We start from the raw sequence: 10902 nt of genomic DNA on the forward strand, positions 1-10902 counted from the left end.
CCTGGTCGGTGCGGACCAGGCACCGCACCCCCAGGGTGCCTGTTGGGCCGGCCCAGTGACGTTTGTTTTCCTTTTTTTTTTCTGTTTTTCTCCTTTTCTGCTGTTTCATTCCTTTTCTTTTTTAAAAATTTAAAATGTCAATATGAAATTTTTTCGGAAAAACAAAAAATTTCAAAATTTGTATATTTTCTATTTTGTTATTTTTTTATATGAACAATTTTTGGATTTGAACAATTTTCGATGTGAACAAATTTTAAATTTGAACAAATTTTACATTTGAATATTTTTAAATTTGAACAAATTTTAAATTTGAACATTTAAAATTTTAAACAATTTTTGAATTTAAACAAATTTCATATTTGAACGGTTTTTAAATTTGAACGATTTTTAGATTTGAACGGTTTTCAAATTTGAATATTTTTTAATTATTTTTTAATTTGAACATTTTTTAAAAGTTAAAATTTTCGAATCTAAAAAAATGTAAACAAAACCGAAAACAGAAAAAAGAAAAGAAAACAGAAAAAGAAACCAGAAAAAAAAACCAGAAAAAAAAACCAAAAACGACTGCACAGGCTAAACAGACCTAAATGGGCCTGGCCCATATCCGACCAGGAGGTGTGCGGTGGCCCGTAGCCACCGACCTGGTCGGTGTATAGGATTTGCCGTATGGAATAGCGATGCTGGGCCCGAACCCTCTTTCATTTATAATTGGGCCGATTTGACCTGTCGGGCCCAGCCCACTCTCTACTGCCCAACTAGCCCGTCGCCAATCCGGGCTCTACACGGCTAAAACAAAACTCGAGCCACCCATGGACGCGTACGCAGCTCATCAGGCTCAGCCGGGCCCCTTCCTCTCCGCTCCGCCTGACCGACCGCCTCCGACCATGGACGCGTACCACCACCAGCACCGCTTCGCCGGCCCGGGCTCCGGCGACGCGCCGCCGCCGCCGCAGCAGCAGCTCGCTCCCCCCTCCCACTGGCACCCCGGGCCCGCGCCGCCGTACCACCCTCCCCACCCCTACCCTCCACAGCACCACCAGTGGGGCCCCCCGCCGCCCGACCACCAGCACCCTCAGCCGCCGCCGCCGTACGCTTACCAGCCCCCTCCCCCGCCGCCCCCCGCGCCCGGGAACCCCTGGCCTCCTCACCACGCCGCACCCCAGCCCCCGCCGCCGAGCTACCCGCCTCCGCCGCCGGGACAGGTATGTATGTTGGCATTACCCATCCCCCGTTTCTGGAACAGATGACTGATGACCAGTGAACCATTAGGAAGGAGCATCTGCAGCTGATTGCTGTGTTAGGATTTGGAGCGTACGCCTCATCGTTGGTCCTAGGGTTTAGGGGAAGCGTGCTATAAACTTACTATTGGTGGTTTTGTGACTCCACTCGATTTATCGAGGCTTGTGCTTGGTGTAGTCTGATGTTGGGTATCATGGTGGACGGAGGGTGGGTTACTTATATAAGGGGCTGGTTTTGTGACATTGTCCAGTGTGTGGCTTAGTTGCTGTCTAGCTGGTAGGCGATTGGCGAAGAACTGTTTTGGCGAAGATGTGACCTATGGGGTTGGCTCTGTAAATTTTTGGGAAATCATTAATGGCTTAGACACAAAACAGCTAAACATCTTGTCTCCTTCGCTTCGTACAGCTGGCCGTTCGCAGCAATTTACGTGCGACTTCTTGTTTCATTTGCTTATTTGTTGGGTCCTTCCATTGCGCATGAAGTTTTGTTACTTGACAACTGACATTTCTTATTTTGCAGGCGTGGCCGAATCATTCATGGGCTCAAAACCATGGATACCCAGGTTTGTCGATATAATCCAAGCCTATGTTATTTTTTATATATAATTTTCAGATAGAGAATATGGCAAGCTAATCCAAACTAGGCTTCCGTAGCTTGTGCTGATAGTGATGTGGATCATTAATGATATGCGTGGGTATTGTGACGCAATGTTTGTGTCAAAAATGAATAGGGATGTTTGTCAAATAACTGTGAAGTGTGCATGCCTTTCAAGTTTTGAACTACATTTATTCAGTTATCCTGTGTTTCACTGTTATTCGGGTTGGTTAGTTGGTTTCACTCTTTTCTCTTGTCTGTTCCTATTAATGATTGTGCCTTCCTACATATCCCTCGCTTATGATCTACTTCAGTACACAATCAGCCCTTGCCAAGCTGTGTCGTGATTACTGGTTTCTGATGTAGTTGTACTCTGTTAGTTGATCGACTTACAATGGAATTTTAGTTCTCTACAATAGTATGTCAGCTTAAACAAGCTCCCTGGGTCAGAAAAGTCACTTGCAGTAATAAATTTGCTAGTTTATTATGATGGTTAAATTTCTAAAAACAAATGAACTCGAAGGGCTTGCCAATGAGGATGATTGGGCCACAAAGGCGAAGGAATGGGCTGCTGCTAAATCTGTTGTTACAGAGAATCACCAGATTCAGCAGCATGCAATACCCCACCATTATGGTCAGAATGATCAGTATCAGCAACCAGCTGGCCACCCACCAATCCCTCAATCAAGTAGCGACCAGTTGCCGTTTCAAATGACAGGCCAACAGAGGGAAACGAACTATTTGCAAGGTAACATGTCTTGTTGCTCTTGCTCAATATATTTTACAGATGGATATGTAAGTTTCAGAATGGATCTGAAGATGAAATTGCAGATAGAGGTCCCATGGCGCCACCACTGAAGAATTTTGGTCCATTCCCATCCACCTATGAGCAGGAGGTATCTTATAATTATTCTTCTGCTCCAGGTATGCCTTGCTTGGCAATTTAATTTGCTTGTGTGGCCTGAGTCATAATTAGGTGTATCCCTGCTGGATATGTATGCAGTTCAGTTGCAGAAAGACTGAAAAGTCTAAGCATCACTGATTTTAGAGGCAGTGTGTTGGACTTTCTATCTCGTGATCTTGTAGCCACTTATGTAGTATTTCGAGGCAGTGTGTTGGATGTATCTGTTTTTGCTGGTCTTAAATGAAGCAGGATAAGGCAGGTGCCAAACAAATTGGTGGTTGCATGCACCATGATGCTCGTGTTTCTTTTCCCAATGACTTATTATATCAAGTTTTCGGTGAATGCAGTGGTATAGCATGCGTAGCTTTTCTAGGTTGCTCTTAATTCCTTGCAGCTTAAATTGGTAAAATGTATTTGATCCATCATCCATTGACATGTTGAAGAGATGGAATATTTGTCTCCTGCAAACATTCATGCTGAAATCCTTAATTGGTGGTTGCATGCACCATGATGCTCGTGTTTCTTTTCCCAATGACTTATTATATCAAGTTTTCAGTGAATGCAGTGGTATAGCATGCGTAGCTTTTCTAGGTTGCTCTTAATTCCTTGCAGCTCAAATTGGTAAACAAATGTATTTGATCCATCATCCATTGACATGTTGAAGAGATGGAATATTTGTCTCCTGCAAACATTCATGCTAAAATCCTTAATTACTAGACGGGGGTTATTTTACATTTGGTTGATTCTGATATGTATTCTGCTCAGGGTTTGATATTAAAAGATTTTGACTATGCCATGTAATAACAGGTAATGGGAATGCTATGCATCAATATCCAAGCCCACAAGCTCAGCCATCTCTAACTGCCCCATCAGTTCAAGATGGATTTCCTCGAGGGCCTCCTAGTGTGCCTGCTCATGGTGTACAGTCTTACAGGATGATGGCTGATCCCAGTGACCAACCTTTGGAGTTTGATAGCAGAAAAGCTCCTGATATGGCAGTGCATCAAACGATAAATATCAGTTCTACTGTTCCAGCAGCAATGTCTGAACATGGTACAGCTGCAACATCAACTCAATCATGGGGCCCATCTGCTTCACTTGGATTTTACCCTCAAGCTCCAGTACCACCACAAGCACCACAGGTTTATATATCTGTAGTTTACCTGTAATAATCTCTCAAATCATCGATACAGTGGTGCTTATGTTTTATTCCGTTACAGATGGATCCTTCTTTGCATACTGGGCCACTCTTTGGAGCACTCTCTGGTTCAAACTATGTTCCACCTGCAGTATTTGGTGTTGGTAGTCTAACTGAAGCATTCCCCACAGATGCAAACCCTTTATTCGCTGAACGGTCAAAGAAAGTAGGTTTTTGTTGTCTGGCAATGCATTTCCCTTCCTAATCATCATATCCTTAAACTCAACTGACTCTCGTGTTTGACTATGTACCAGCCTCCAGTACCTAACTGGCTCCGAGAAGAACTTCTAAAGAAAAAATCTACTCCAGTGAGTGCTTCAGTGCAACACTTGACAAATTCTGATTCAATGGAATCTGAAGATGCTGCGGAACCACCAAAAATAGCTAACGAAACTGATAGCAGAAGCATTGGTTCAGCTAAATCAATCGAAGATGATGAAGATGATGAGGTGCTCTTCTCCATTTATTATTACTCATTAGTGCAGTACCTATCATGCTATTAATCTGCTCTAATGTGATTCATTTGCATGCAAAATTCCCCCCTAATGATTTATTTCATTACGCCTAGTACCATGTGCATGTTAGTAGTTCAAAGCTAAATTCGTAGCGCGACGACTTCAAATGCAGAATAATTATTGGTTCAACATCTGTAAATCAAAGTGACCTAGATTAATGGTTGGGCTGTTAGATTGAGTGGAGGTGCCTAGCGGCTTTGAGAAGCAAAACAATTCATCGTAAATATTTATTTGAGTTTTATCAGTTTAGTTATATAGTGATTTCTGAAGAACAAGTGGATCTCATAAAGTCATAATGGTGAGAGAAATGGCACGCCATGTGGCAAGTCTTTCCTAGTTTTTTTTTCGAGAAAACGCAAAGGACCTTTGCGCTTCATTTCATTGAAAAGGTAGAATAAGGTTTACAACCTCCTAGGAGGTGGGATACATTGTTTGGTACAAAAAGATCAGTGCACATCCCAGGTGGATGGCAGAACTACTCGTAGCCCCTTTGCCCCAGTCTTTCCTAGTTTGGTTTTGTCAGTGAATCAACCTGGATAGTTTTACTAGTCTTCGAGACTCGAGGCTCCTTGTCATACTGTATTGGCAAATCTCTTATTTCCTATAATTAATTTTCCAAAGCAGAGTGTATTTTTTTTCTGTCTGTAACTTGTTTGGTTCTTTTGGATCCGGTGGAAACATTAGACCTTGTGCTAGTTACTGAAAGCTATTCCCTCTGTTCTGATTTAGTATACATCCTAGAAAAAAAATCAGACCAACTAGTACTGCATTTATTATTAGTACTACTTTAACCAATCCAAGCTACATTGAAAATAGTGCCTTCCAAAAGAGAGAGCAAGATTGCTTCGTTTTCTGTGTTTTTGCTGACTAAAACCTAGAATGTCTGTTGATATGGAACAAAAATTTGGTCTAGAATGTGAACGAAATCAGAACAGAGGGAGTATTGTGTTGGAGCAACATCAATTAAAGGAAATCTAACTTTGGATAGTAATTGGATGTATCTAGAATTCTAGATGCTATTTAGTGTCTAGGGATGGAGGGAGTATTTTTCTCAGGGGATAAACAGAAAACATAGTTGAACAATGAGCTGATCTTTATTCTTCTTTTTTCCTTTCCAAATTCAACTTGGATATTAACATTCCTCTCTTTGAAATTGACATACTGGACTTGAAACATTTGCAGGATGAAATCGAAAAGGCCCGGACAGCAGCAATCAACCATGAAATTAAGCGTGTGTTGACAGAAGTTCTTCTAAAGGTTATTTATTTGCATGGATGTTATTCAACTAGGTTTAATAGGCCATTTACTTCTAATCCAAGAAACACAACAATAATACCATTTTCTTACTTCTGTTTTTTTTTTTCATTTCCAGGTTACGGATGATCTTTTTGATGAGATTGCGACGAAAGTTATGAATGAAGATGATTCATCAGATAAAAGTGAGTGAATTGTATTAAATTATAAAGTAAATAGATATCTTACATTACTGGTAATTGCATCTGTTTGCAGTGAATGAGACCACCGGTTTCTCTAGCTCAATGGATCCTGATCTGAGAGAATCAAAAGTCAAGACCACAGCTAAAGTTGTTGTTGCTGCTAAGCCAACCAGTGTTAGCTCTACTGATCGTTCTGATGGTGCTGGGTTAAGCTCTCCTAAAGGTGCTCTTCTTGGTCTTGCTAGTTATGATTCAGATGATGAAGATGATGATGGTGAAGGTGATGGTAAGAGTTTAATTTCAAATTTATCATCTGAAATTAAAGTTGGTGCAGCTCATCCTGAAGAAAGTAAGTTCTTGACAAACACTCACAGGACATGGTTTCCCAGAATTTATGAAGTTTCTAAATTATGAATACTTTATTGACTTTGATGAATATAATCACACTGTAGGCGAGAAAAAATTTGATGGTGAACAACCCACAGGCAATAGTGAAAGTATTGCTTCAGTCCAAAGTGTTTCAGGTGACAATCATAAATCCAGTGATGCAGGATCTCGAGGAAGGCCAAACGCAGAATCCGGAAAAGAGCGAAGCATTCATGACACACAGAATGGAGAAGCCACAACTTCTATTCAGCCGATGGGTGCGATTCATAAAACAAGTGAAAAGGCACATGGACACACGGAGATAGATTTGAAGAATGGAAAGCCGTCTTCCGGCCATCATTCTGAAAACAATAATAATGTGGAGAGCACTCACAGGCGCTTAGAAAGGAACAGCCATGAGGAAGATTTTAAAAAGAGGTGAAGGTTGGCAATGGAAAAGACTCTGAATCTTCTAGATCTGACAAGTTTGGTGATAGTGACAAACATGGCGTGCATGGAAGTATTGATAAAAAGGTAGTTACAAAGAGGAAAAAGGCTCAGGCAGGTATACTAAACATGGATCGGATAGATGGGATGATGCCAAAGAATATCGGAAAGACGCCAGAGAGGGAAAGAAAGATGCCGCTGATAGAAGAGGAGAGAAAGGAAATGATGGGAATGACGATAGGTCAAGGCAAATTACAAGGAGCTCAGCTAGCCACAGCAGTAGAAGGTCACGATCACCAAGTGGGAGAAGTCGTACTAGGAATGAGAGTTCTTCACATGTTCGAGGGAGTGTTTCCAGTGACGAGCCTTCTGATAATGCGAAAAGGTAATGCTGTTACTCTAAAATGCTGATGTTTAGCCTGTATCAGTTTATGCGTTTCCCTTTCTCTTGTGTATTGATTACTCCATTTCTCTATTTTCTGCTGCAGAAAGAGTCATTCTCGTAAAAATAGCATGTCTCCCTCACCTCCAAAATCTAGGAACAGGTATATCAATATAGCTCCCTTCTCTGCAGTACCTATTAATGATGGTAGAAATTTGCCGGTTATTTCCAACAAGTTCATATAAAACTAAGGTTGGCATCGATGTTTTGCTGATCTTAGCCAACACTTGTGCAATAAGATACATAGTACATCGATAGGTTTTTGTCATAATAACCAGAATCATGCTATAGACATCAATCCCATTTCTCGCCTGGGTAGGTTCTGAAACAGCAGTGGGATTCGGTGTTATGTTTACTAGAACTGTGTTGCTCTGCATCTCTTCATAATCATGTTCTCTGTAAGCAGTATCTCAAAAGCTGAATAATGTAGGAATTGTTTACTCTTATTCTTTGTCAATTTGATATTTATAAGCAGTGAACAGGACTCTTCTGATTGAAGAAACAACAGGTTCATATATTGCTTGTCTTTAAACTTACCCATTTAGCATTATGTTTCATCTCTAGACGAGTTTCACGGTCTCCACATAGCAAGCATCACCGCAGGCATTCACCTTATTCATCTGCCGAGAGGTAAGCGATTAATCGGTTCTTTCTTTGTCATTACATTGCTCCAGGTGATATTTTGATGTGAACTTTCAGCAATTTATAGATTGAAGTTGTAATCTTTTAAAGCTTTGTTCTCGCTGATTTCTGGGAAATGGGTTAGTTCAAACAGTACAAAAAATAGAGGATATGCTAGGAGTGTGGCGTTTTGGAGCTCAGGCTACATGGAGCCCTTTTTCAAAAATTCGAAAATGACATTTCAAAGTTTCAAAAAATTATGAGCAAAAATTCTAGAGGTATATAATGAAGTACTCTACCAATTTGCAAAGAAGCAATACGAAAGACTTATTATTTTGGGCTGTGCGAAATTCACAAATTTGTGGATCTGAAGTAGTGAACAGTACAGATTTTGAAACCTCCAACATTTGTCAGAATTTGTCATTCTTTTGTAGCCTAGAATACAAAGTATTTTGCACAGTGGTAGAGTACATCATTGACTACATCTAGAATTTTTTTCAGATTTTTTGAAACTTTGAAATATTGAATTCGAATTTTGAGGAAAAAAAAAAGACCATGTAGCTTGGGCTACATTTGGAGTTTCCGGATATACTAGGGATTTTTAGGATACTAAAGGTGAAGATATAGCTTTCTCATGAAAAATTGGGTTTTGGATGCTGTAAGATACCTTTTTATGCGAATGTACATTTTGCTTGTTTTTTTTGTAATGCCCGTGTGTTGCGTCAACTTGAGAAATTTGAAGAATCTAGCCAATATCATAGAACAAGCACTTAAGCATAAAACTACGTACTAAGATTTACAAGTCCAAAACCTTTTGAATTGTATTTTGTTCGGGAGTCCCCAATGGCAGGGTCTCCATTCCATCCTTGCTTCGTCTTGGACATTGTTGAGAATGCATACTCAGTTAATCTGGAGCCATGTGTGTGCTACAGCACCTGTACAGTAAGACAATTCCATTTATTAAACTGTTTCTAATCATTGCAGGAAGAAGCGCTCCAGATCCAGAACTCCAGTCAAAAGGAGATAGAAGACACTAGGTGATTTGGTTTTGGTCTGAACTAGAGATGCCTGGTTTGTTGCCCCCTGTCCTTCTGTTGAAGAACATCGATCACACGGCTACGAGACTGAGACCCACGGAAGAAGGTACTGGTGATGTAGCTTTCAACAAAGAAGACGAGGCTTGCTCTGATAGATGTTTGAAGGATGATGCATGGTATCCAGCAGTTTGTGTACGGAGAATCAACTAAAGTACCACACAAAATGGAATGTCATCCAAATCTAGGATATGTACTATTTTGTAGAGACAAGCGATGGACTTCATTATTTGTAGCACTAGCGTCCCATTAACCTGTATTTGCTTTTTGAGGGCATGTACTTATGCAAGGATACTCGTAAAGTAAGCTATCTAGGCCCAATTTCGTAACGACATGCTGCAGTGTAATTTGTATTGTTAATTTGTTATCATGCATATGGTCTATTCCCTGCTGGAAATGTATATTCAGTTGCAGAAATACCCGAGAATCTAAAAGCATCACTTATGTTTAAGAATAGAGAGGATATAATGCATCACTTAATGATAAATAATGGTGTATTACTTGTTAGTGATGTACACCTCTTCCTCCTGTCGTTTTTATATAACTTATTGTCTGGATATAATTAGTACAGATGTGGGTTTTCCTATTCTCCCACGGATAAAATTGATTATCCATAGATAAATTAGCAGTTTGTAAAGACCTACTCAAAGCATCTCCACCACCGTCCTTGGTGGCCGTAAGCAGCTGTCCGGCCATGGATTATCCATACACAAAAGTGAACCGAAGATCTAACGCCTGTTAACTGGGTCAAATGAAGAAACAAGCTGTGCACTTCGATTGCTCAGGTTTGCAAATTTTGAAATAATCATCATATTCAGCACAGGCAACACGACCAATGAACTCAGTAAGAAAAAACTGCATGACATGTGAATTCAGTACGCAAGAACATGCCCTGCATTCACAATATATTCAGGGAAACTGCACTCATTATAGACATACGCAGTAACATCCCAACTCCAGAAAAGGATAACGGCTAAATCCGCATTGCCCAAAGATTTAAACTCATGCCCGGATACATGAGCGAAAATGTTGTCTGACCTCTATTCTGTGTCAAGTCCTCTTTTCAGAAGTTGGCTTCTATGAAAAACTGGCTTCGCACAAACAAATAGCTTCTGAAATTCCCACCCCTGAACAGCTGAAATTGTGCAATTTCACCCATGTTGTCCATATTAGATCATGTTCCTGTACAGTCAACTTGATGACACTAAAAAGAAAGAACACTGTAGGACCACTCTGCGGGTGCCGCGATGGCGCTGAGATCGGTATGCAAAGGAACGGTAAGGCGGCGCACGAAGCTTCTAGTTATTACATATACACACAATGGTGATTGGTTCCTGTGCAGCTTATGAGGCGGTAACTACTACAGTACTAGATAGAAAGCCCGGGACAGGGCAGGAAATTGTAGCATGTTTTTCTATGATGATCCTGGGGCAGACGGGTTCACGGCAGCAACATCATCCGTATTCTTCAGTTCCTCGAATTTGTCGATGGCGACCTGGAGCTCATCCGTGCCACCCACCGCCCGCATGGTGTAGTAGTAGACGCCGAAGACGAACCCGGTCAGGCCGCCGGCCACCACCAGGTTCTTGGTCTTGGGCGCCAGGGCGCCAAATCGCGGCATCTTTGGGTACTGCAGAAGGATACACATAGGAAAAATGTTAGTATGATAAACCAAGTGTTTGGACTTGTTGGCAACAATGAGTCCAGATAGATCCATTAAAGCTAATAGAAGTGGAAATGGGACAAATGCTGTTGCAAAGGTATCATGCAGCCATGTGTGAGATATGATTTCAGGGGTAAACTTTTGATAAAAAGATGCAGCAACCCAGCTTAATATTTCCTGCCTAATAAGAGCTTTGTAGTTTGTATGAGAACAGAGTTTCCTTAGACTACATGTCTGGTGAAAAAGAAAAAAGACCATGTACACTGCTCTCCTGAAGTTTTTGAAGGATAGCTGATGCAATTGATCATAGCGCTGATTACCGGGACACTGCCATGGTTACATACTCAAAACAATTCTATCATTAGGGGGTTCGAAAATTTGTT

At 40.9% G+C, this 10902-nt stretch overlaps 2 protein-coding genes across 2 annotated transcripts; one reads left to right on the forward strand and one right to left on the reverse strand.

Annotated features, from left to right (window-relative positions):
• Positions 1-809: 809 nt before the first annotated feature.
• Positions 810-9253, forward strand: LOC124670967 (COPII coat assembly protein sec16-like). Its single transcript, XM_047207424.1, has 14 exons — positions 810-1202; positions 1759-1801; positions 2357-2581; positions 2665-2757; positions 3545-3879; positions 3958-4101; positions 4190-4384; positions 5633-5707; positions 5823-5889; positions 5960-6235; positions 6339-7084; positions 7188-7244; positions 7706-7771; positions 8747-9253. The coding sequence occupies exons 1-11, from the start codon at positions 810-812 to the stop codon at positions 6692-6694; spliced, it is 2202 nt and encodes a 733-aa protein (XP_047063380.1). The 3' UTR covers positions 6695-7084; positions 7188-7244; positions 7706-7771; positions 8747-9253.
• A 1017-nt stretch (positions 9254-10270) lies between these two features.
• On the reverse strand, positions 10271-10482 carry LOC124669923. Its single transcript, XM_047206457.1, has one exon. The coding sequence runs from the start codon at positions 10475-10477 to the stop codon at positions 10271-10273; it is 207 nt and encodes a 68-aa protein (XP_047062413.1). The 5' UTR covers positions 10478-10482.
• Between the last annotated feature and the right edge of the window lie 420 nt (positions 10483-10902).

Source organism: Lolium rigidum, chromosome 7 (assembly GCF_022539505.1).
Source record: "Lolium rigidum isolate FL_2022 chromosome 7, APGP_CSIRO_Lrig_0.1, whole genome shotgun sequence".
Classification (NCBI taxonomy): domain Eukaryota; kingdom Viridiplantae; phylum Streptophyta; class Magnoliopsida; order Poales; family Poaceae; genus Lolium; species Lolium rigidum.

Bases quoted from the DNA above. Each gene is read 5' to 3' on its own strand.
- LOC124669923 (XM_047206457.1), bottom strand. From the start codon at position 10,477: ATGCCGCGATTTGGCGCCCTGGCGCCCAAGACCAAGAACCTGGTGGTG.
- LOC124670967 (XM_047207424.1), top strand. From the start codon at position 810: ATGGACGCGTACGCAGCTCATCAGGCTCAGCCGGGCCCCTTCCTCTCC. The intron at 2,582-2,664 runs GTAACATGTCTT...ATGAAATTGCAG, and splicing joins GGAAACGAACTATTTGCAAG to ATAGAGGTCCCATGGCGCCA. The intron at 4,102-4,189 runs GTAGGTTTTTGT...ACTATGTACCAG, and splicing joins TCGCTGAACGGTCAAAGAAA to CCTCCAGTACCTAACTGGCT.